A 23,107-nucleotide genomic window follows, 5' to 3' on the forward strand; every position below is an offset into this window, starting at 1 on the left:
ATTTATCTGTAAGAGACGTTAGTTAGTGATAGATTCCTTACCGCTCCACCCATCCTCCCCGTTCTGCGAACTGATTTCTAAGGTTAAGGTCATCCCCTTTTCAGGGCCCTAGTTTCATGGCACCAGTGGTCAGTTTCTTGCATGGCTCTGTGTTCCTGGCACGGAAAGTCAGAACGTCATCTCGGCGCTTACGATGCCAGTGACTGACGCTGAGCCGCACAACGCCACCTACTGACGTGCAGGGGTACTGCTCGCAAAACTTTCCGGATCCAGTCTGACGTCTGGGAATTATTCTAAGGTAAGGTATCTATCACTAACTAATGTCTCTTACAGATATATCGTTACACAAGTAGTAACTTGTGCTGTTGGTTTTGCAGATGTATGATGGTGGGTTTGTTATATTAATTGTATGTGTGTTATAACATGGTGGTGTATATGGTGAGTTATGATGTAGTATGGTTGGTTGTGTCACCAACTGATAGTAGTAAAGTATGATTCTGGTTGTATTGACATAATGAAGGGTGTAGTTTTGTATGGTGTTGGTTGTGTGTATTTCTGACATTCGGTCTGTTTGCAGATGATCTGTGGTATGTTGATGGTTGTGCCAGACGTATGATATTGGACTTGGTGGTAAAAGTGCTAATGTGATGGTGGTAATGTCTGGTGTAGTGGTAAAGGTAGTGGTGGTAATGGTGTTGGTAGTGGAAGTGGTGTTGCTGAACTCTATAAGAACCTGTAAATTTCAATAGAACATTAATGTTGGGCCACATGTTGCTTTTTTTGTGTGCCACTGGATGATTGTAAGACACATTGAATTTTGCACTGCAGTTTCTGGATTTCACCTCTGAGCTATGCGAAGTTGGGTATTAATTAGAGGGTGGATGCCTCGGAATTAAGGGACCCTAATATTGGAAGGCTGACAGAGGCTTTTTATCAACATAAACTCACACCTCTCTTTGAACCTTATCTTGATTTTATCACCAAGCCCAAGGATAGATCTCTTTTTATTCAGTTTAGATTCGGGACACTTCCACTACATGACCGTACTAGCAGGTGGAATTCCCCCCACAAGACCCTTCCTGATTGCCCCTTCTGTACCGGCACTTTGGAAAATACTTCCCATCTTTTCTTTGCCTGCCCAGCGTATTTACTACCTAGAATGAAATGGCTTAGGCCTGTTTGTTTATTACTAGGAACAAGGGTTCACTCTGAAGCAATGAGAATCCTTAAGACCTCTTCCAACACTACTATAGTCTGTGGGGTGGCCAAATTTCTAGGCTGGGCATGGTTATTGAGACAGCGATCTATTAATTTAAACTAACCTTTTTACCCTTTTTAACTTCCAAAGCTGTAAAATTTAATTAGTTCTTAGATATTTATTGTATAGCATCCAACTGGATTTTCTTACGACATGTTTTTAAAATGTATTTCCAATTGTCTGTATGTACTTTGTGCTTTTATGACACCACATGTCGAAATAAAGCTTTATTGACTTGGAAAAAAAAAAAAAAAAAAAAAAAAACGTATTAATTATATTAATTTCACTACTGAGCAGGAACAATCCGTTCTTAGAAGCAATATGCATAATACCTGAAAAAAAAAATGATGACCAAATTTAAAACTTGTTGGCACCAAATCAGTATAGAAGATACACCTCCCCCTCCCGGTAATGAAGATATCCTCTCCACAGTGTGCAGATCATCCTCCGCCACACCTCACTTGGTTGTAGGTGAATACTCCACATTGTGGGCTGATGCCTAGTGAAAGAAGTTTCCCAGTAGCATGAAGACCCTTCTTGTCAGTCCTACACCATTTGTTCTGCCCGAGTAACCCCAAAGTGTGCCAATGCACTCCTGTAGGAAAAAGCAAAAGTAGGCACCCTTGCTTCATCAGGACCCAAAAGAAGATTTTTTGTTGCTAAGTAGCTGAATGTTGTGAATCCTTTCATTTTCTGTCAAGGCAAGCAAACTTATAGGGCTCAATGTGTTTCCTAAGGAATATTCAGGTTTAATGCTTGCAGCAAGACAATTATGACAAGCGCTAAGCCAGGTAGTTGTTTTTTTTTAAATTTCAGTTCCAATTGTTGTACAGTAGTCCTTTTTCTAGAATTCCAGGGCGACTCCTCCATTAGAGCATTTCCCCCTTTCGTGCCCCGCAAAGCACCAGAGATAAAAAATAAAATGGCAATTGATTTCCATTTTATTTTTTATCATCCCTTCCTGAACGTAGCGTCAGGATGGGGCAGGGCCTGCCGAGTGAGCAGGAGGAGTGGTGGGCAGAAGGCTGCCTTTGCACTTGTTTAAAGTATTCATGTGTCTTTGGCCGGCCATCTTGAGACAGCCAGCCACACATGTGCACTTTAAACTTCTCAATCCAGCTGTCTTAAGATATGTAGGTTGAAAGCAAGTGCAGGCATCCAGGGCCCTCGGGAGCGCTGAGAGACGCTGCTCCCACCAATTAGGGCACTGCTCACATTCTGTTTAACAGCACGTGAGCAGGCCTGGATTAGTCGAGGGAGTTTGCTGGGGCATGTATTGCAGTTGCAGCAGATGAAGTCGGGGTGAGGAGGACGTCAGGATCCGGTAATTGCTTTTCTTTTTTCTCTTTCTTTTCTTTACCCGCCTCCCCATCCTCAGCAGATGCCATCCTCCTCTGCTAGAATTTGCTTGTTTATATCTCTAAATCAAGAAGCATGAAGAGGTTCTGAAAAGTTAATGCTTATCAATTAACAGGGTAGCAGAATCAACAGAAGATGTGGTTAAACTCCGTGCTCCACGCTTTATCCATGAGGATGGAATCATCCGCCCATATGACCAGAGTGAAGCTGAAGGCTATGATCTATTTGAGGTAATATTGCAACTTATTTTTGTAACCATTACATTATTGACAAACTACGAGACTAGGCAGTTGTTAATAGTTGTGAAAATTATTAAAATTATGTTTTAAATGTAGCCAGCTGCGTGCTAGTGTCAAACCCCTCTGTCTCATCTAGTGTGTATGTGTGTGTGTATATGTATATATGTGTATATATATTTATTTATTTTTACTGAAAAACAAAAGTTAGAGTATATATGGATCAGGAAACAAAAAAAACACAGAAATTTCACATTTGAAGCACAATGATGCACAGACACCACAACACTGTACACCATAACTGACGCCCCCGCCTAGAACAGTACACTCCTTTGTTGAACGCACATGAAAAACACTTGTCTGCCCAGAGCAAAACCATGACTGGGAGTCCGTTATGGTGCATGGTACGCATTTCATACCGTTACAGCAAATTTCAATTAGATTTTGTTTTGTTCACTGAATACTACCGAATCTTTACCTTTTGTTATTTCATTTATTATTTTTTTTAAATGTACTGTATCCAATCTTTTGCTTGCACGGCTGCACCCAAACTATTGTAGTCATCGAACCCCCGTTTCACATGGCCTTTGGTCCTGTGAAGCAGGAATTGACTGCAGGCCCTACAACGAACTCACACATGCGTCCACCTCAACTGCATACTGCCTTTGACCGTACATGGCCGTTGTCTGTCCTCCAGTCATTTTTTTTCAGTGGTGTTTTATTATAGTATTTAATTTAGTGTATTGAAACATGCAAATTCATAAGTCTGTTAAAATAATGCCCATTTCTGATGACAAAATGGTGGCTAATTGCTTGTGAATTTTTGCTTATTTGTCAAGTTACTATCCACTAATTTCAATGCATAATTTGAGCCGGTGGTTTCCGTGCTCGGCACTGGCACTTAACTGTCAACACCAACACATATGACAGTCTCCCGCATGGTAGTGCTGTATGTCTAAAAAAGCACAACAGTTGTTTGTTAATTCAATATACTTTAAAAATGATTAATACCTGCCACCCAAGCCATTCTTATAGCGTGGAATAGTCTTTATTGCCACACTTGTACAAGTGTGATGGTTAGTAGTTGGTTAGGTACTGTCATTGGGAGTGCTGACAGGGGCAATGGGTGGTGCAAGCGATAGTAGCCTAGTAATGAGCGCCCTAGAAAATGTTATTTTTACAAATTAAGCACTGACTGTTTTCATTCTTCGTGGTATTTTGTTAATTATTTTCACTCCTCTGGTGACTTGTTTACTCCATTTTGTGGCCTACAAATTGTCATTAAGCCACCCCCTTGCTGTATGATGGATTTTTTTCACACTGCGAAACTTGTAGGTTTGTGCAAATTTGCGAGCTTCAGGATGATGGAAATTATAATGGAAGCTATTCAGTCATTCACGTTTTTTAAACATTACACTGTGATTGGCAGAACTTGCAAGTTTCTAGCTCACGAGTTTGAGTGGCAGAGACATCTCTACATGTTAACTCTATAACGTCTATGCGACACAGTTTTCAAGCATTAGTATCTCAAAAACTATTGAATGGATTTACACTAATTTAAAAAAGCACACTCTGAGTCTAGTTCTGCTTCACTGCCAAAATACACACATATACATATATATCCTTCCACCTCCCGCTTATGTGAAAAAACAGGTTTATTGGTTTGATCATATTTTATGGCATAACGCATTTCAGCAGTCACTACTGCCTTGATCACACACTTAAGATGTCAATGACATATACATATGTATTACCTACTGACAGGCTCCAGTAGGTAGTTATATTTAGGACCTAGTTTCCATGGGAAAAGCATTTTTTGTTTTGGTAAAAACATTGGCACTGTTTGACATATCTTCATGAAATTTTCAAAACTAGTTTTCTAGTCACTTCCGCTGCTGTATGGAAAGTTTCGGGATGATCTGTCAAGTGGGGGCTGAGAAAAAGGGTGGTTCCTAAAGCACATTTTCCTCATGCGATTTTCCTTAGGGATTTTAGACACGACAAACAGCCTGAATCCTCGAATGGAATTACACAAAATTTAGCAGAAAGCTAGAACTTGGTCCAGAAAGAGTGCTTTTTGTAATATGGTGTAACCTGTTCACTAGTTTGGGAGTTATTAAAGTAAAAAGATTTATATATATCTAGAGACTTGGATCCGCCACGGATCCACGTGCCAGCAGCAATGTGGTGATTGACTTGCCGCAACCTGGGAGGAAATTTACGGCTGTTGTTTTGTTCATCGGAACACGGCTACCAGGGGGGAAAATAAAATGTAAAAGTGATAGAAATGGTTAGGGTAGAGGTACCCTGACCCCATGGGACTGATGGAGGAGTCTGTGAGAGACCCCTCATGGGCAAGAACTTGTTCAAAAGCATTTTTCTTTTGAACATGCGAGGATCCTCATGGATTTTGAGCGGATTCAGGTGGATCTGAAGATCCAGATCCCAATTTTAAAAAACACCCACTCACAGACCCAAGCATCTACTCACTCTCTCACTCACACAACCACTCACATACCCATACTGCCACTCACACACCCACTCACAGATCCACAAAACCACTCAGACCCACTCCTGCAACCACTAACACACCCCACAAAACCACTCACACACACATTCACACACATTCAGCCACTCACAAACTCACTTACATACCCATTTACACACCTACACACCCACCCATAAAGCCACTCACATACAGCCTCCTTGGGGTTCCTGGGTACTTACCTTGGATGGTTCCTTGTTTCCCCAGCTCCTAATTATTACAAAGTATTCTTGTGTATTATGTTGAAATCTCCAGATAGGAGATATGCCAATGTGCTAATGATTGTTTTGTGTAATAAATACTTACTTTTATAAAGCCGCTGTGTGGTTCTTTTTCATTTAACTTACACTATTGAATAAAGTTGGTAAAACAAGCAGATTTACACAACTTCAAGAGAAGCCTGAAGGCTGCTCTCACAGCTACAACTTTGAGAGCTTTATATGGTTATCAAAGGCCACTAAAGTCACCATAAATGTTGCCTGGATCAGTGCAAGGTGCATCACTTAAATAAGTGTGCACCATGTACTAAGCAAGCCTCCTACATATAAATATATGTATATAGTTACATATGTTATTGAATACAATAGAGCATATTCTGAATTTCCCATAGAACGTGGTGGTGCGTGGGGTCCCTGCTGTGTAGGCTACAAACAAATGGAAAGTCTATACAAGTCTTGTCTTGTTCTAATACACAGAATGTTTGGGAAGGGAACCCCTATCTAGTGTCAATCCTACCAGTCAGGGCTAAGTTAATTTCATAAAAGAGTATGCTGCCTTTCTGTGCTTTTTGGAACTTTGGGTAAATGAATCAGAAATCATTGACCATTTCCATGATGTGTCCTTTGATTTGCTTTGGAAATGTTTTAAGAAATCCCAATCATTTATGTATGGCTCTAGAATCCTAACAGCATTTGAAACTGTAGACTTTTTTTCTTGGGGAACCTGTGCAGAATTTAACAGCTTGTCAGACATAATTGTGTCTGAGATATATATCAGTGAGCTTTCATCGAAAGAAGAGGGTCACTTTCTAATCTAAAATAAAGTATATTTTAAGCCTGCGTACGGGGAGCAGCGATAGTAACAGAGAATGTTTGCGACGGGCTATAAAATGGGTTTTGCTTTTCCATAAAATGTCACTCCAGGCATAATAACAAGAGTTCTATAGTAAAAACATATTATCGTGTCAAGAGATATAACAAAAAAGAATCAGTCTGGAAAATATCCTTAAGCCCATATTAAACTTTGTCACAATAACTTCTCTTTTGAAACCTTCGTCTGCTTTTTGACTATCTTTTCCCTTTTTTGTGCCTCAGTTTCTACTCTTTTATTCAGAACCCCCTTTTTGTGCTTTTTTTCTCTTTCTGAATCATCAACCTCTCTTGCTCCTTTTTGTTTATTTTCAGGCTCCATAGCCTTTTCTTCCCACCTTTGGGACCCGCTGTACCTTGTCTCACCTGAGTCTCCCACCACTGCTTCCCACGTTCTCCCGACACATGCCCCTGCGCTGCCCAACACTAAACACCATCCCAGAATCTCCTCCTCACTCAGACCTCCTTAATGCTGGCAGCAGGTTGGAGGAGCTGCTGGCACACCAAAGTCAAATCCATCTGCCCCTGTCTGCGTTCTGCCTGTGCTCCGCGCCAAGACCCCATGCCAATTTCCTCCAACCCAACCATGCTTCTTCATACCCTGATCCCGGACGCCTCTCCCCATGCTGTTGCCTGGATGTCCTGGCCAGCACTGAAGATGTGCTCGAATGTGTATCCTGCGCCCCAACACTGTACTCCTCATTACTGTCTTCTGAACAATCTCACATGCCCACCTCACAACACAGACAAGACAAAACAGTTGCACACCTGAACCTTTCTACACAGCCACTCACAACCTGCACCCCACTCTGACTTGTGCCTTCCTGAACACTAGCTCTTTCACCCAACACTGCATCAAAATCTGGGACCTTCTGCACGACCTGTCCCCGGAACGACTCTTCCTTATTGAGACCTGGCCCAAGCCCACCTCACCCCCGACATTGCAACAGGTGTCACACCATTCTAAAAGAGCAAAAATAGCAGATGATGGGCGGAATGCTAAACTAATCAAACATTCACCCCTGGTCACAGATCTGGGTAAAATTCATTGTATTTTTGCTCATCACGCCATTCCATTCCATTTTGGACCCAGCCATGTGCAGATCATTCTGACCCTTCTCCCCATGGGAACAGTCCAGCACGAACTGCAAGGCCTGGTTCTCCCTTGACCAGAATCAAGCATCCTGGGAACACCCAGTGTATCACCCAGGCTAGTTTGAATCCAGTGTTATAGCAAGCACGCGACCAACATCTGGGCATACCCTTCCCTCTTAAGGCTACAAATACAAAAAGAACAGATGATGGACAAAATGCTGAACTAATCAAACATTTACCCCCAATCACAAATCTGGGTTAAATCCATTGTTTTTTCACTCGCCACGCCATTCCAGTTTGGACCCAGTCATATGCAAATCAGTTTTGAACCTGCTGCCAATGTGAACAGTCCAGTCCGAACTGCCAGGCCAGGTCCTCCCTGCACCAGAGACACGCATCCTGGGACCTGTTTTGGGGTATTACCCCTCATCAGCCTGGTTATCCTGAATCCAGTGTCATAGCGAGCATGCAACCAATATATGGCCATTCCTTTCCCTCTTGAGGCTACAAATGCAAAAAAAATAGATGATGGACGGAATGCTGAACTAATCAAAGAGTCACAGAGTTAAATCCATCGTATTTTTGCTCGCCATGGCATTCCAGTTTGGACCCAGCCAATGCAAATCAGTCTTGACCCTGCTCCCCAGGGGAGCAGTCCAGCCCGACCTGACCTACCAGGCCAGGACCTCCCTGGACCAGAGACAAGGATCCTGCGATGGGTTTCGGGGTATCACTCCACATCAGCCAGGCTAGCTTGAATCATGTGGCATAGCGAGCATGTGCCCTACGTCTCGGCATACCCATCCCACTTAAGGCGACAAATGCAAAAAAGGCAGATGATGAACAGAATGCTGAACTAATCAAAAATTCGCTCCCAGTAACAGCTCTGGGTTGAATCCATTGCTTTTTTGTTCTCCACTCGATTCCAGTTTGGATCCAGCCATATGCAAATCAGTCTTGACCCTGCATCCTATGAGTGCTGTCCTGTCGGAACCGTCATGCCAGCTTGTCCATGGACCAGAAGCAAGCATGCTGGGACCGGTTTCTGGGTATCACCCCTCATTAGTGAGGTTAGCTGGAATCCGGTGGCATAGCATGCCCGGGTCCCACGTCGGGCATAACCTTTCCACATAGAGCGATAAATACTAAAAGAACAGATAATGGACTGAATGCTGAACTAATCAAACATTCACTACCAGTCACAGGTCTGGGTTAAATCCATAGGTTTTTTTGCTCACAACGCCATTCCAGTTCGGACCCAGCCATATGCAAATCAGTCTTGACCCTGCTCCCCATGGGAACAGAGACAAAGATCCTGCAACCGGTTTTGGGGTATCACCCCTCATCAGCCAGGCTAGCTTGAATCCTATGGCATAGCGAGCATGTGACTTACCGTTGGGCATACCTTTCCCACTTAAGGCGACAAATGTAAAAAAGGCAGCTGATGAACGGAATGCTGAACTAAGCGGATATTCACCCCCAGTCACAGGGTTTGGTTGAATCCATCGCTTTTTTGTTAAACACACCATTCCATTTTGGACCCAGCCATATGCAAATGACTCTTGACCCGGCCCCCCAATGGGAGCTGTCCAGTTGGTACTGCCAGGCCAGCTCATCCATGGACCAGAAACAAGCATCCTGGGACCGGTTTCAGGATATCACCCCTCATCAGCTAGGTTAGCTAGAATCCTATGGCATAGCGAGCATGTGACCTACGTTTGGGCATACCCTTCCCACTTAAGGCGACCAATGTAAAAAAGGCAGCTGATGAACGGAATGATGAACTAATCAAACATTCACCCCCAGTCACAGGTCTGGGTTAAATCCATTGTTTTTTTTGTTTGCCACTCCATTCCAGTTTGGAGCCAGCCATATGCAAATCAGTCTTGACCCTGCACCCCATGGGAGCTGCCCAGCTGGAACTGCCAGGCCAGCTCGTCCATGGACCAGAAACGAGCATCCTGGGACTGATTTCAGGATAACACCCCTCATCAGCTAGGTTAGCTAGAATATGGTAGTATAGTGAGCTCAGGACCTACGTCTAGACATACCCTTCTCACTTAGGGCGATAAGTACTAAAAGGCCAAATAATGGACAGAAAGCTGAGCTAATCAAACATTCACCCCCAGTCACAAATCTGGGTTAAATCCATTGGTGTTTTTTTGTTCGCCACACCATTTCAGGTTGGACCCAGCCATATACAGATCAGTCTTGATCTTGCTCCCCTTGGGAGCAGTCAAGCCTGAAATGCCAGGCCAGGTGCTCCTTGGACCAGAAACAAGCATCCTGCGACCAGTTTAGGGGTATCACCCCTCATCATCCAGGCTAGCTCGAATCCTGTGCCATAGCGAGAATGGGGCCCACATCTGGGCAAAGCTTTCCCACATAAGGTGACAAATGCAAAAAGAACAGATGATGGACCGAATGCCAAACTATTCAAAGGTTCACCCTCAGTCACTGATCTGTGTTAAATCTATAGGTTTATTACTCGCCACACCATTCCAGTTTGGACCCAGCTGTATGCAGATCAATTTTGACCCTGCTCCCCATGGGAGCATTTGAGACAGAACTGTCATGCCAGTTCGTCCGTGGACCAGAAACAAGCATCCTGGGATCTGTTTCTAGATATCACCAGTCATCAGTCTGGTTAGCTGGAATCCGGTGGCATAGCATGCGCTGGACCTACGTCTGGGCATACCCTTTCCACTTAGGGTGATAAATACTAAAAGAACAGATGATGGATGGAATGCTGAACTAATAAAACATTCACCCCCAGTAACAGATTTGTCATAGCAGACAAAGATTTTTACTACAATTCTATTGTGTGCAGACAATGTCACCTCCTAAGACTACAGGTTTTAAGCCGTGTTGTGACTGCAACTGACAGATGTCAATGGACGGACACGCATGTCGCCTACCTGTGATTCCTTGCCTCGAAACACGACTTGGCATTGTGTCTGTATTACTCCAAGATGAATAAAAAGACCATCTGCAACTGCGAGGTCAAGCTCAATGTCACCGAACTTCCCCAATCCAATCACGGTCAAAGCCAGGTATGAGGCGATCCTGGTTGAGCCAAGATTGTAACCATGCTCCCAAGGCCACTCCTGTGATAAGTCATCATCAAGATCGTGAGGCTCAGGCATTTCCTAAAAGGCACACAAAAAATATTTAACAATCCCCTCCACTCCCACCACATTAAGTTGCTCAGCGCTGCAGACACTTCTAGACCACAGAGCTGCCCCCCTACCTATGCAGTGCTGATTCCGATGTTTGTCCTGCTTCCGCTCTGTCCTGAACAGACAGTGACACCAATGCAACTACAAAAATTAAAGGTAGCCATGGAGGAGATTGTTGGTGCCGCTTCAGATTCTTCTAGAGCCTTTCTGGGCACCAAGGGAGCTTCCAGTTGGGTTACCATAGGCGGATTCTTCCTTAATGCCGACTGTGCCCCTCAATCTCTCAAGGAGGTCGACCCCTTACCTGGAATCTGTGGCATCGACTCCAGCTTTGGTGCCACCCATGATTCCATGTTCAGTGCGTCGCGACTGATGCCACCGGCTCAAGTATTGATGCAGATACCGATGTTGCCGATGGTGGACACAGCACCAATAGTTATTTCTGATGGATACATCTGCCTGTGGATTCCTACCCTTATCAATATTCCCTGCGCCAGCATTCCACGGAAACATTTTCTTAGCTCTCCATTCCGACAAGGTAGTCACAATACTACGGCTCCGGTCGCAACTCCGTATGACGTCACTGGAGCCATAAGAGAGCCTCGTCGGCGTGATGACGTCAGTTCCCTTTTTTCCACGCCGTCGACCTGTAACCGTTTTCTGGGACTCTCCATACTGTGTCGAGTTACTTTGTTGTTTCTCCAGTTTTAACTAAAGCTTTGTGATGGCGACTTCGTCAGGATTTAAGCCCTGTAGAGAGTGTGGGGGTCATATGTTCATCACTGAGCCCCATCAGGACTGTTTGTGGTGTTTGTCATCGGACCACCATGTGGAGGGCTGTTCATGCTGTCGTACGATGAACCCGAAGGCTCTGAAAGCACGTGAGGCTAAGCTTTTCATGCAAAAAGCAAGGCGAAAAAGATCTAAATCGAAGTCGGCAACTTTGCATGCTTTGAAGTCAAGGAAGCACAAGAAGAAGAGGAGACATGGCTCTCAGCGTCGTTCGTCGAAGGGAAAGACTTCGAGATCCCCTTCTCCGGCGCCTCGACGTCATCAAAAAGACTTTGTGTCTCCTTCGCCATCTCCTCAGGTGACTTTGGAAAAATCTCCTTCTCCAAAAGGTACTCCGGCACGGTCGCTGATGCCGAGGGGCTCTCCGGAGTACACGAGACTGGACCTGTAGCTCCGTCTGTGGATCCGACTGTTCTGACGTCAGATACTCCTCGTGTGGATACTGACTCGGCTCCGTATCCTCAATTTCCTACACCAGGTTCAGATCCTACACATTTTTTAAATGCCATGTATGGCATGTTTGCCAAGGCAGCCTTCCCCCCTGGAGTACCTTCGGGTCCCGTGGGTCCGCTGGACTTCAATTTGGGCATGCCTCAGCATTATGCCCAGGCACCCTTCAGGCCTTTTATGCCGACGGCGCCGTCATGGCAGTTTCTGGCTCCGAGATTTACGACGCCGTATACTGAGTCCCCGGCGCCATCTTGTGGGCCTTCCTCTCAGTTTCGTACGGCGCAGATTCTGGCATTGGACCCTCCTTCGATGCCGACTCCGGAGCTGTCGGCACCACGTGTGGCACCGCCGATGCCGCAACCGAAGTTGCGCTCGAGGAGAGAGACGCAGAGACTGTTGGAGGCAGAACAGTATCAGAGAGAAGAGATTGAAGAGGGTGAGATAGAGGAGTCTGTCGATGATTTTGAGGGGCTTCAGGAGAGGTGGCTCCGTATTATACTGTTTTATACTGTATTATACTGTTATCAGAAAGGCTGCGGAGCTTTTGGACTTGCACTTGCCTTCAGCAGAGTATAAACCAAATTTGCTCACGGAGGTTTTGCATTCACCAGCTTCGATAGTTGAGCCACTGTTGCCTTTTAATGAGGCTTTAACTGGCCCTATCCTGGAAGTGTGGCGTAAACCACTCTCTTCTGCTATATCTAAATCTGTGGCAAGGAGATATAGGTCTGCTCCAGGAGACCCTCCCTTTCTTTCTTCACATCCGTCTCTGGAAAGTTTGGTGGTACAGGCGTCCTGTTCTAAACAGTCTTCAGGCGCTTTTCCTCAAGCTCCTGCCAACAGGTACTCTAAGAAGTTGAAGCAATCGGCTAAAAAGTATTTTCTTCCTCTAGCATGGCACTAAAGTCAACCAATGCTACCTGTTTGTTGGGACGTTACATACATGCCTTGATGGATTCCGCTAAGCAATTGGCACCCAAGTTGCCTGATGAGGACCGGGGAAATTTTATGGAGGTTCTGTCGAATGCTCAGGCTGCTGCTCGTCTGGTTATACAGTCTGGCTTGGACACAGCTGACTCGGTGGCCAGGGTTATGAGCTCCTCCATAGTTACCAGGAGACAGGCTTGGCTCAGATCCTCTGGGTTTTCTCTAGATGTACAGGCTACCCTTCGATATTTGACCTTTGGTTTTTGGAGAGAAGGCTGATTCTGCGCTTCAGAGGTTCAAAGCTAGTAAAGCCACAGCAAAATCCTTAGGGTTGCAAACTCAGTCAAGGGGATTTGGATATAAGAAGTATTGAGTATTTGGAAGGTCTTCCTTTCGTAACTTACGACAGCCTCAGCAACAACAGCAGCAAAATCCTCTTTACAAGTCCTACAGAGGAAGAAACAGGGGTTGCCAACGTGGGTCGGCCCACAATCTCTCCTTCTCCTCTTCTACCTCCCCTGCTCCCCATGGTAACGCAGGAAAGCAGCCCTAGATCCCCCATCCTGAAACATGTGGGTCCTGTAGGGGGTCGGCTGTCTTACTTTCTACAAGGTTGGAAATCGGTCATGTCAGACCTTTGGGTTTTAAACCTTGTAGAGAATGGGTACACCCTTCCCTTTAGGAAGTTTACTCTTCCTTACCCCTCTTGCTAAGGTTTCTGTTCGGAAGATCATTTGCTTCTTCTCCAAAAGGAGGTCCTTGCCTTATTACAAAAAGGTGCGATAGAGGTGGTTCCGGAGTAGGAAAGGGGTCAGAGATGCTACTCCTGGTATTTCCTGATTCCCAAAAAGGATGGCAGGTTACGTCCGATCTTGGATCTCCGGGTATTGAATTTTTACCTCAAACAGGAGAAATTCAAGATGCTGACCCTTGCTCAGGTTCTTCTGGCACTGCAGCAAGAGGACTGGATGATGTCGATTGATTTGCAGGATGCGTATTTTCACATCCTCATCCTGAAGTTGCACAGGAAGTATCTCCATTTTACTGTAGGGTCGCAGCACTACCAATTTGCGGTCCTACCATTTGGTCTTACTACTGCACCTCAAGCCTTCACAAAGGTGATGGCAGTGGTGGCAGCTCATCTCAGGAGGTCGGAATCCCGGTTTTCCCTTACCTGGACGACTGGCTGCTCAACCGGAGTCACCGGAGATGGTGCTTCATCATCTGCGAGTAACAGCTCAGCTGTTGTTCGACTTGGGTTGTTCTCACCTGGTGCCTTCTCAGCGCAACCTGTTCATAGGGGTGGTACTGGATACTACTGTGTGTCGAGCTTTTCCACCACCACAGAGAATTCTCGACATTCAGGAGATGATTCCTTTGTTTCACAATGGAGCGGTTGTTCCAGTCCTGAAGGTCCTACTCCTGCTCGGTCTGTTTGCTTCCTGGATTCTGTTGGTCAGTCATGCACGCTGGCATATGAGGGCACTCCAGTGTTGCCTCCGCAGGCAGTGGTTTCAACACATCAGAGATCTCAGGGAGTCCGTCAGAATCTCCAGAGATGCTGCAGCAGAGATGACTTGGTGGATTGTGCAGGGCAATCGGTCTCAAGGAAACCCCTTTCAGCCTCCTCCGCCAGTGGCCACAGTGATCACGGATGCCTCCACTCTAGGGTGGGGTGCTCATCTGGGGGATCTGGAGGTCAAGGGTCTTTGGTCTTCAGAGGAAAGGTTGCTTCACATAAACCTTCTGGAATTGCGGGCGATACGTTTGGCATTAAAGGCTTTCCTTCCTTCCCTTCGCTGTCAGTCAGTTCAGGTCCTGATGGACAACACAACCGCAATGTGGTACATCAACAAACAGGGAGGTGTGGCGTCGTTTCGTCTCTGTCGAGAGGCCTTGCGACTCTGGTCCTGCGCTCAGGGCCATCAGATTTGTGTGTTTGCAAATCACCAAGCCGGGTTGCTGAATGTTCGTGCGGACAGTCTCAATCGGCATTACTCGGCCGATCACGAGTGGCGGCTTCATCCTGAGGTGGTCATCACATCTTCGAGATGTGGGGTCTCCTTGGTTGGACCTGTTTGCCACTCACGAGGACACGCACTGCCCATCGTTCTGCAGTCTCTAGTATCCGATGGAGGGGCGCTGGGGATGCGTTTCAGTTGGATTGGAGTTCACAGCTCCTTTACTTGTTTCCTCCCATACCCTTGATTCCTCGGGTTCTGAGGAAGATTCGCCAAGACCGGGCCTAAGTTATATTGATTGCTCCGGATTGGCCAAGAAGGGTGTGGTACACAGATATACTTCACCTCTCATCGCCCCTCCACTCCGTCTCCCTCTCAGGGCAGACCTCCTCTCGCAGTCGCAGGGGCAGATTCTACACCTCACCTCCAGAACCTGCACCTTTATGCCTGGAGATTGAACGGGGCAACCTGAGTTCCTTCTCTCTCTCGCCGGATGTGGTGGATATTATTTTATCGTCCAGGCGACATGCCACTAAGTCTATTTACTCCAGATGGTCTATATTTGTTAATTGGACTGGCGATTGATCCGTTGATCCTTTGAAGGCCCACTTGTCAGATATTCTTCAGTTTTCGCTGTATTTGGCCCAGCAGGGTTGTGCTGTGGTCACTGTTAAGGGCTATTTGTCAGCTTTATCGGCGTTTCTTTGTTTGCTGGATCAGCTGTCTTTATTTAACTCTCCCATTGTTTTGAGATTTATTAAGTGCCTTACCAATAGGTTTCCACCTACTCCTTTTGTTATGCCTCAATGGGATTTAAATCTTGTTTTGACTTTATTGATGGGTTCCCCTTTTGAACCCTTACATAGTTGTCCTTTGAGACTCCTGTCTTTTAAAACGGTCTTTCTTGTGGTTGTTACCTCAGCAAGGAGGGTAAGTGAGCTTCAGGCTCATAGTTCAAAACGCCTGTTTTTGACCATTCATGCTGAAAGGATGGTTCTGATGGATACATCTGCCAGTGGATTCCTCACCTTGTGAATATCCCCTGCGCCAGCAACATTCGGAAACTTTTGTAGCAGTCCACGCCGATGAGGTCGAAGACGACGTCACAGAGGAACGGCACCGCTCGCGACTCCACTGACGTCACCGGCTCCATAAGAAGACCTCGTCGGCGTGATGACGTCAGTTCCCTTTTTTCCGCGCCGTCAAAGCCAACGGATTTCGGGAATCGCTGTTGTTAGCGTCGTTGATACTTTGTGTATTCTGGTTATTTTTCCTGTTCTCTTTCGAGGATGTCGACAAAAAAGTCTGGATTTAAGCCTTGCCGGGAGTGTGGCAAGCACATGTCCATCACAGATCCTCATGAGGACTGTGTGTGGTGTTTATCGTCGGACCACGACGTGGATGGCTGTACCAGCTGCCGGAAGATGAGCACGAAGGCTCTTAAGGAACGGGAGGCAAAACTCTTCATTGCAATAATGAAGAAGGAGAAGAGAGGGAGAAGAAGATCGAGAACGAGGTCGAGGTCTAGATCGAAGTCTAGGTCGGCGTCGAAGTCGACTTCGGGACATACTTCTCGGGCTAAGAAACATAAGAAAAAGAGAAGGCACTCGTCTCGACACCATTCTGATAAGAGCTCGGCGCCGAAGTCACCTGCTCGGCGTCGTAAGGACTCTGTTTCTCCTTCTCCTGTGACGGATTCGCCTGCTGGTCCTTCATCTCCAGTGGGCTCCTTGTCTCCGGCTTCACCTGTTCCAGCTCGGACTCCGACGCCGGTTCCATCTCCGGCTCCGCCTCCGGAAGATCTTCAAGCCCCGGGTGAGCCTGCGACGCCACTGATTCCACCGTCGGCGACGGTTGACCCGAGTCCGGTGAGGCCTGACCAGTACCCTGCCTTCCCTGGACCAGGTCAGGACCCCTCGCATTACTTAAATGCGATGTATGGGGTGTTTGCTCGAGCGATGTATACCTCTGGTGCACCTGCGGGTCCGATGGGTCCAATGGCATTTAACTTGGGGGTGCCGCAAGTATATCCACAGGCCCCTTTCATACCATTCTTTCCAACGTCGCCGTCTTGGAATCCTCGGGCTCCGAGGACGTCGACGCCGCTTCAAGCCTCGCCGGCTCCGGCTCGACCTCGTTCGACGCCGATGGCTCCGGCAGATCCACACTCGGCACCGGCGCCATCGGATTCGAATACGGCGCCGCCGACGCCGATGATTCGGATTCGTTCCAGAAGGGAGTCTCAGAGGATTATTGAAGAGCAGAGGTACCTTCAGGAGGAAGCGGAAGAGGGGGAATTGGTGGAGTCGGATGAAATATTCGAAGAGCTTAAAGAAGCTAGTGGGTTGGATCTGTCTCCTGAGTGGGAGATTACTCCACCGTCAGATGAACCCTCTAAGGACGTTGCTGCCTACCATTCAGTTATCAGGAAGGCTGCGGAGCTGCTTGATCTCCAGTTACCAACTACGGAGTTTAAGTCGAACATTTTAACTGAGGTACTGCATTCTCCCACGGCGGTATCAGAGCCTTTGCTTCTCTTTAATGAGGCCATTGTGGAACCTGTGTTAGAGGTGTGGCGCAAGCCCTTTTCTGCTCCTGCGGTCTCCAAGACGATTACTAGGAGATATAGAGCAGCCCCAGGAGATCCTGACTTTTTGACGTCACATCCTTCACCTGAGAGCCTGGTGATTCAGGCAGCTTGTTCGGGAAAGTCTAAAGGGGCTTTTCCTCAGGTTCCTGGGGACAGAGAGGCTAAAAGGCAAGACCAGTCTGCCAAAAAAGTATTTTCATCGGCCAGCATGGCCTTGAAATCAACAAACGCCACTTGTCTTTTGGGACGCTATGTGCACGCACTGATGGATTCGGCTAAAAAACTGGCGCCAAAACTGCCTGAGGAGGAGAGGACTGGTTTCAGTGACATCTTGGCTGATGCTCAGGCGGCAGCACGTCAGGTGATCCAGAGTGGACTGGACACTGCAGATTCTGTTGCAAGGATCATGGGGTCTTCTGTCGCAACCAGAAGGAGTGCCTGGTTAAGATCTTCTGAGTTCTCACAGGATGTGCAATCGACTCTATTAGACCTGTCATTTGATGGATCTGGCCTGTTTGGCAAGAAGGCAGATGCTGCTCTGGAGCGATTCAAGGACAGCAAGGCGACAGCTAAATCTCTGAGCCTGCAGTCTCAGTCGAGGGGGTCTTTTAAGAGATATAGAGGGTTCGGAAGGACATCTTTTCGAACCTATAGGCAGACCCAGCAGCAGCAGCAGCAAGGTTCCTCGTCTAGAGGTTACAGAGGAAGAATCAGGGGTCCCTCACGTGGTAGTCAGCTCTCCTCCTCAGCCCCTCCCTCCACCGCAAAGCAGTCCTTGATCCGCCATTCCGGATCATGCTGGTCCTGTGGGGGGCGGCTTACCCATTTTCTGCAAGACTGGGAGTCTGTAACTACAGATCTCTGGGTTCTGGATCTTGTAGAAAATGGGTACGCCCTTCCCTTTCGGGCGTTCCCTCCGAATTACCCTCCTTGTCAAGGTGCTTGCTCGGAGGACCACCGTCTTCTCCTACAGGAGGAAGTCTTGAAGCTGTTTCAAAAAGGTGCGATAGAGGTGGTTCCAGAGGAGGAGAGGGGTCGGGGATGCTACTCCCGTTATTTCCTGATTCCCAAAAAGGACGGCAAATTGCGTCCGATACTGGACCTCAGAATCTTGAACTTTTACCTGAAACAGGAGAAGTTCAAGATGCTCACCCTTGCGCAGGTTCTTCAAGCGCTGAATCAGGAGGACTGGATGGTGTCGCTCGACTTGCAGGATGCGTATTTTCACATCCCCATTTTGAAGTCACACAGGAAGTATCTCCGGTTTACGGTAGGGTCGCAACATTATCAATTTGCGGTCCTCCCGTTTGGTCTTATTTCGGCACCTCGAGTCTTCACGAAGGTGATGGCAGTGGTGGCAGCCCATCTCAGAAGGTCGGGGGTCTCAGTTTTCCCTTATTTAGATGACTGGCTGATCAAGGCGGAGTCGCCGGAGAAGGTGCTGCGTCATCTGCAGGATACAACTCGGCTGTTGTACAAATTGGGGTTTTCGATCAACGTGCCCAAATCTCACCTGGTGCCCTCTCAGCGCAACCTGTTCATAGGTGCGGTACTGGACACTACTGTTTGTCGAGCATTCCCTCCTCCTCAAAGGATTCTCGACACACAGGAAATGATTCCTTTATTTTACAACGGAGCGGTCGTTCCAGTTCTGAAGGTCCTTCGCCTGCTTGGTCTGTTCGCCTCCTGCATCCTGTTGGTCAACCATGCACGCTGGCACATGAGGGCGCTCCAGTGGTGCCTCTGCAAGCAGTGGTATCAGCACAAAGGAGATCACAGGGAGTTTGTAAGGATCTCCAGAGAAGCTGCAGCGGAACTATCTTGGTGGAGCGTGGAGGGCAATCTGTCCCAAGGAAAGCCCTTCCATCTACCTCCATCGGTGGCCACGGTGATAACGGATGCATCCACTTTAGGGTGGGGTGCTCATCTGGGGGATCTGGAGATCAAGGGTCTTTGGTCTCCAGTGGAAAGGTTGCTTCATATCAACCTTCTGGAGTTATGGGCGATACGTTTGGCGCTCAAGGCCTTCCTCCCTTCCCTTCGCGGTCAGTCTGTTCAAGGCCTGACGGACAACACTACCGCGATGTGGTATGTCAACAAGCAGGGAGGAGTGGGGTCTCTTTGTCTCTGCAGAGAGGCCCTGCGTCTATGGTCCTGGGCTCAGGACCATCAGATTTTTCTGATGGCAAATCATCTGGATGGGGTTCTGAATGTACGTGCGGACAGTCTCAGTTGGCAGTTCTCCGCTGACCACGAGTGGAGGCTCCATCCGGAGGTGGTTCGTCACGTCTTTCGGACGTGGGGGACGCCTCGGGTGGACCTATTCGCCACTCACGACCATGCTCACTGCCCGTCATTCTGCAGTCTCCAGTATCCGATGCAGGGAGCATTGGGGGACGCGTTTCAGTTGAGTTGGGGCTCGCGCCTCCTTTACGCGTTTCCTCCCATACCCTTGATTCCTCGGGTTCTGAGGAAGATTCGCCAAGACCGGGCCCAAGTTATATTGATCGCCCCGGATTGGCCAAGAAGGGTGTGGTACACAGATCTTCGCCACCTCTCCTCGTGCCCTCCGCTCCGCCTCCCTCTGAGGGCAGATCTCCTCTCGCAATCGGAGGGGCAGGTTCTACACCCCCACCTCCAGAGCTTACACCTTCATGCCTGGAGATTGAACGGGGCAACCTGAATACTTTCTCTCTCCCGCCAGATGTGGTGGATGTTATTTTATCGGCCAGGCGACACTCCACCAAATCTATATATTCATATAGGTGGTCTAAATTTGTGCTTTGGTGTGGAGAGAGGTCCATTGATCCTTTGAAGGCTTGTCTATCTAACATTTTACAGTTTGCCCTTTCTCTAGCACGGCAAGGCTTTGCTGTGGCTACTGTGAAAGGATACTTATCGGCTTTGTCGGCTTTCCTTTGTTTGCCGGATCAGCCGTCATTATTCAAGTCACCTGTTGTTCTTCGTTTTATAAAGAGCCTTACAAACAAGTTTCCTCCAACTCCCTTTATTATGCCTCAATGGGACTTAGACCTTGTATTAACTTATCTTATGGGTTCTCCCTTCGAGCCCTTACACAAATGTCCCTTGAGGCTGTTGTCCTTTAAGACGGTATTCCTCATTGCAATCACCTTGGCAAGGAGGGTAAGTGAGTTTCAAGCTCTAAGTTCAAAACCTCCATTCTTGACTGTTCATGCTGAACGAATGGTACTCAGGATCAGGGCTGCGTTTGTGCCTAAGGTGGTAACTCCCTTCCATCTGAGGCAGTCCGTTACCCTTCCTTCCTTCTATCCTCCCCCTCACCCTTCCAAGGAGGAGGAGCGGCTTCACCGCTTGGACCCTAAGAGGGCGGTGAGCTTCTACCTGGACAGGACAAAGGACTTCAGGGTTGATGACCAGCTCTTCGTGGGCTTTGCTGGCTGCAGGAAGGGTCGAGCGGTGCACAAGCGCAGCCTTTCCAGGTGGATTGTCTTGTGCATCAAGATTTGCTACTCCCTGGCTGGTAAGGAACCTCCGGAGGGTTTGAGAGCTCATTCCACTAGAGCAAAGTCTTCCACGTCTGCTTTGTCTAGGGGTGTTCCTGTGGAGGACATTTGTAGGGCGGCAACTTGGGCCTCCCTCCACACCTTCGCAAAACATTATTGCTTAGACACCGAGGTGAGGAGGGACGGACACTTTGCTCGTTCCGTCCATCAGGACTTTCTGGTGTAGAAGGGTGGACACCCTCCTCCGGGAGTGGGGACTGCTGTGGAATCTATTCACAAGGTGAGGAATCCACTGGCAGATGTATCCATCAGAAGAACAAGTTACTTACCTTCGGTAACGCTTTTTCTGGTGGATACAGTATCTGCCTGTGGATTCCTCACTGACCCACCCGCCTCCCCGTTGGCCATCCTTCTATACCTAAGGTTCTGTTAATAATGTTTTAGTCTGCTATTCTGATGATGGTATTTCAAAACGTGTATGTTACTGTCAAAGGCATTGTGTTTTTCTTTGGCCTTTCTATTCATTATCCACACTATGTGTGTTGATCTGCATATTGTGTACTGTGTATACTGTGTATATATTGCTGTCAGTCCGTCCGTGTGCCTCGAAGGCACGGAAAAAAGGGGTGGGACTGACGTCATCACGCCGACGAGGTCTTCTTATGGAGCCGGTGACGCCAGCGGAGTCGCGAGCGGTGCCGTTCCTCTGTGACGTCGTCTTCGACCTCATCGGCGTGGACTGCTACAAAAGTTTCCGAATGTTGCTGGCGCAGGGGATATTCACAAGGTGAGGAATCCACAGGCAGATACTGTATCCACCAGAAAAAGCGTTACCGAAGGTGAGTAACTTGTTCTTCTCAAGACCAGGGCTGCTTTTCTACCTAAGGTGGTTACTCCCTTCCATCTGGGACAGTCCATTACTCTTCCCGTATTTTATCCTCCCCCTCACCCTTCCAAGGAGGAGGAGAGACATCATCGCCTGGATCCTAAAAGAGCAGTGAGCTTTTATTTGGATAGGACTAAAGACTTGCGATTGGATGATCAGCTCTTTGTGGGCTACGTTGAACGCATGAAGGGCAAGGCTGTGCACAAGCCCACTCTTTCCAGATCATCTTGTGCATCAAGATCTGCTATGCCCTGGCTGGTAAGGAACTGCCTGAAGGTATTAGAGCTCATTCTACCAGAGCCAAGTCAACCACTTCTGCTTTGTCCAGAATTGTTCCTGTAGTGGACATTTGTAAGGCAGCGACTTGAGCCTCCCTCCATACTTTCGCAAAGCAATATTGCTTGGATTCTGAGATGAGGAGGGAGGGCCATTTTGCGCATTCTGTCCTGCAGGACTTTTTGGTATAGAAGGGTGGACACCCTCCTCCGGGAGTGGGACTGCTGTGGGATTCTATTCATAAGGTGAGGAATCCACAGGCAGATTTATCCATCAGAAGAACAAGTTACTTACCTTCGGTAATGCCTTTTCTGGTGGATACAGTATCTGCCTGTGGATTCCACACTGACCCACCCTCCTCCCGATGTCCACCCTTGTATACCTTAAAGGTGGCATTGTTTAACATGTTTGTTTTGCATTGTCTCTTCTATCTGCCTTTGTGTATTTATAGGAAATGCTTTTATTCTTTGGCTATCCTCTTAATTTTTCACACTGTGTATTGGTATGAATTTTGTGTACTGTGTATACTTTTAATCGGTTGTCGGCCACCTGTTCGCCTCGGAGGCACGGAAAAAAAGGGTGGAACTAACGTCATCATGCCGACGAGGCTCTCTTATGACTCCAGTGACATCATACGGAGTCGCGAGCGGAGCCGTAGAATTCTGACGACCTCGTCGGTGTGGAGAGCTAGGGAAAAAGTTTCCACGGAATGCTGGTGCAGGGGATATTCATAAGGTGAGGAATCCTCAGGCAGATACTGTATCCACCAGAAAAAACGTTACCGAAGGTAAGTAACTCGTTCATCGGACTCGGAGACCCATGCCTTACCATCCAGATCTCGGCATGCTGAGTCATGTCATGTAATAGGACTCAAAGGATAGTGACTTTGACAATAACAACCAGTACGAGGATGATTGTGACATGTTTGATGTCATCCAAGTTGCCAGTGATCTCGACATTTCGCCAGACATTGGTCTCTC

General features: G+C 47.4%; 1 protein-coding gene across 1 annotated transcript in view; it reads left to right on the forward strand.

Annotated features, from left to right (window-relative positions):
- The window catches only part of VPS13C (vacuolar protein sorting 13 homolog C), a 2,873,871-nt gene that overhangs the window by 2,654,135 nt on the left and 196,629 nt on the right, over positions 1-23,107 (forward strand). Inside the window, exon 79 of the mRNA XM_085648297.1 lies at positions 2,733-2,847. Coding sequence (XP_085504423.1) covers positions 2,733-2,847 — 115 coding nt within the window. The remainder of the gene's footprint in view (positions 1-2,732; positions 2,848-23,107) is intronic.

Source organism: Triturus cristatus, chromosome 3_2, assembly GCF_964204655.1.
Source record: "Triturus cristatus chromosome 3_2, aTriCri1.1, whole genome shotgun sequence".
NCBI classification, from domain to species: Eukaryota; Metazoa; Chordata; class Amphibia; order Caudata; family Salamandridae; genus Triturus; species Triturus cristatus.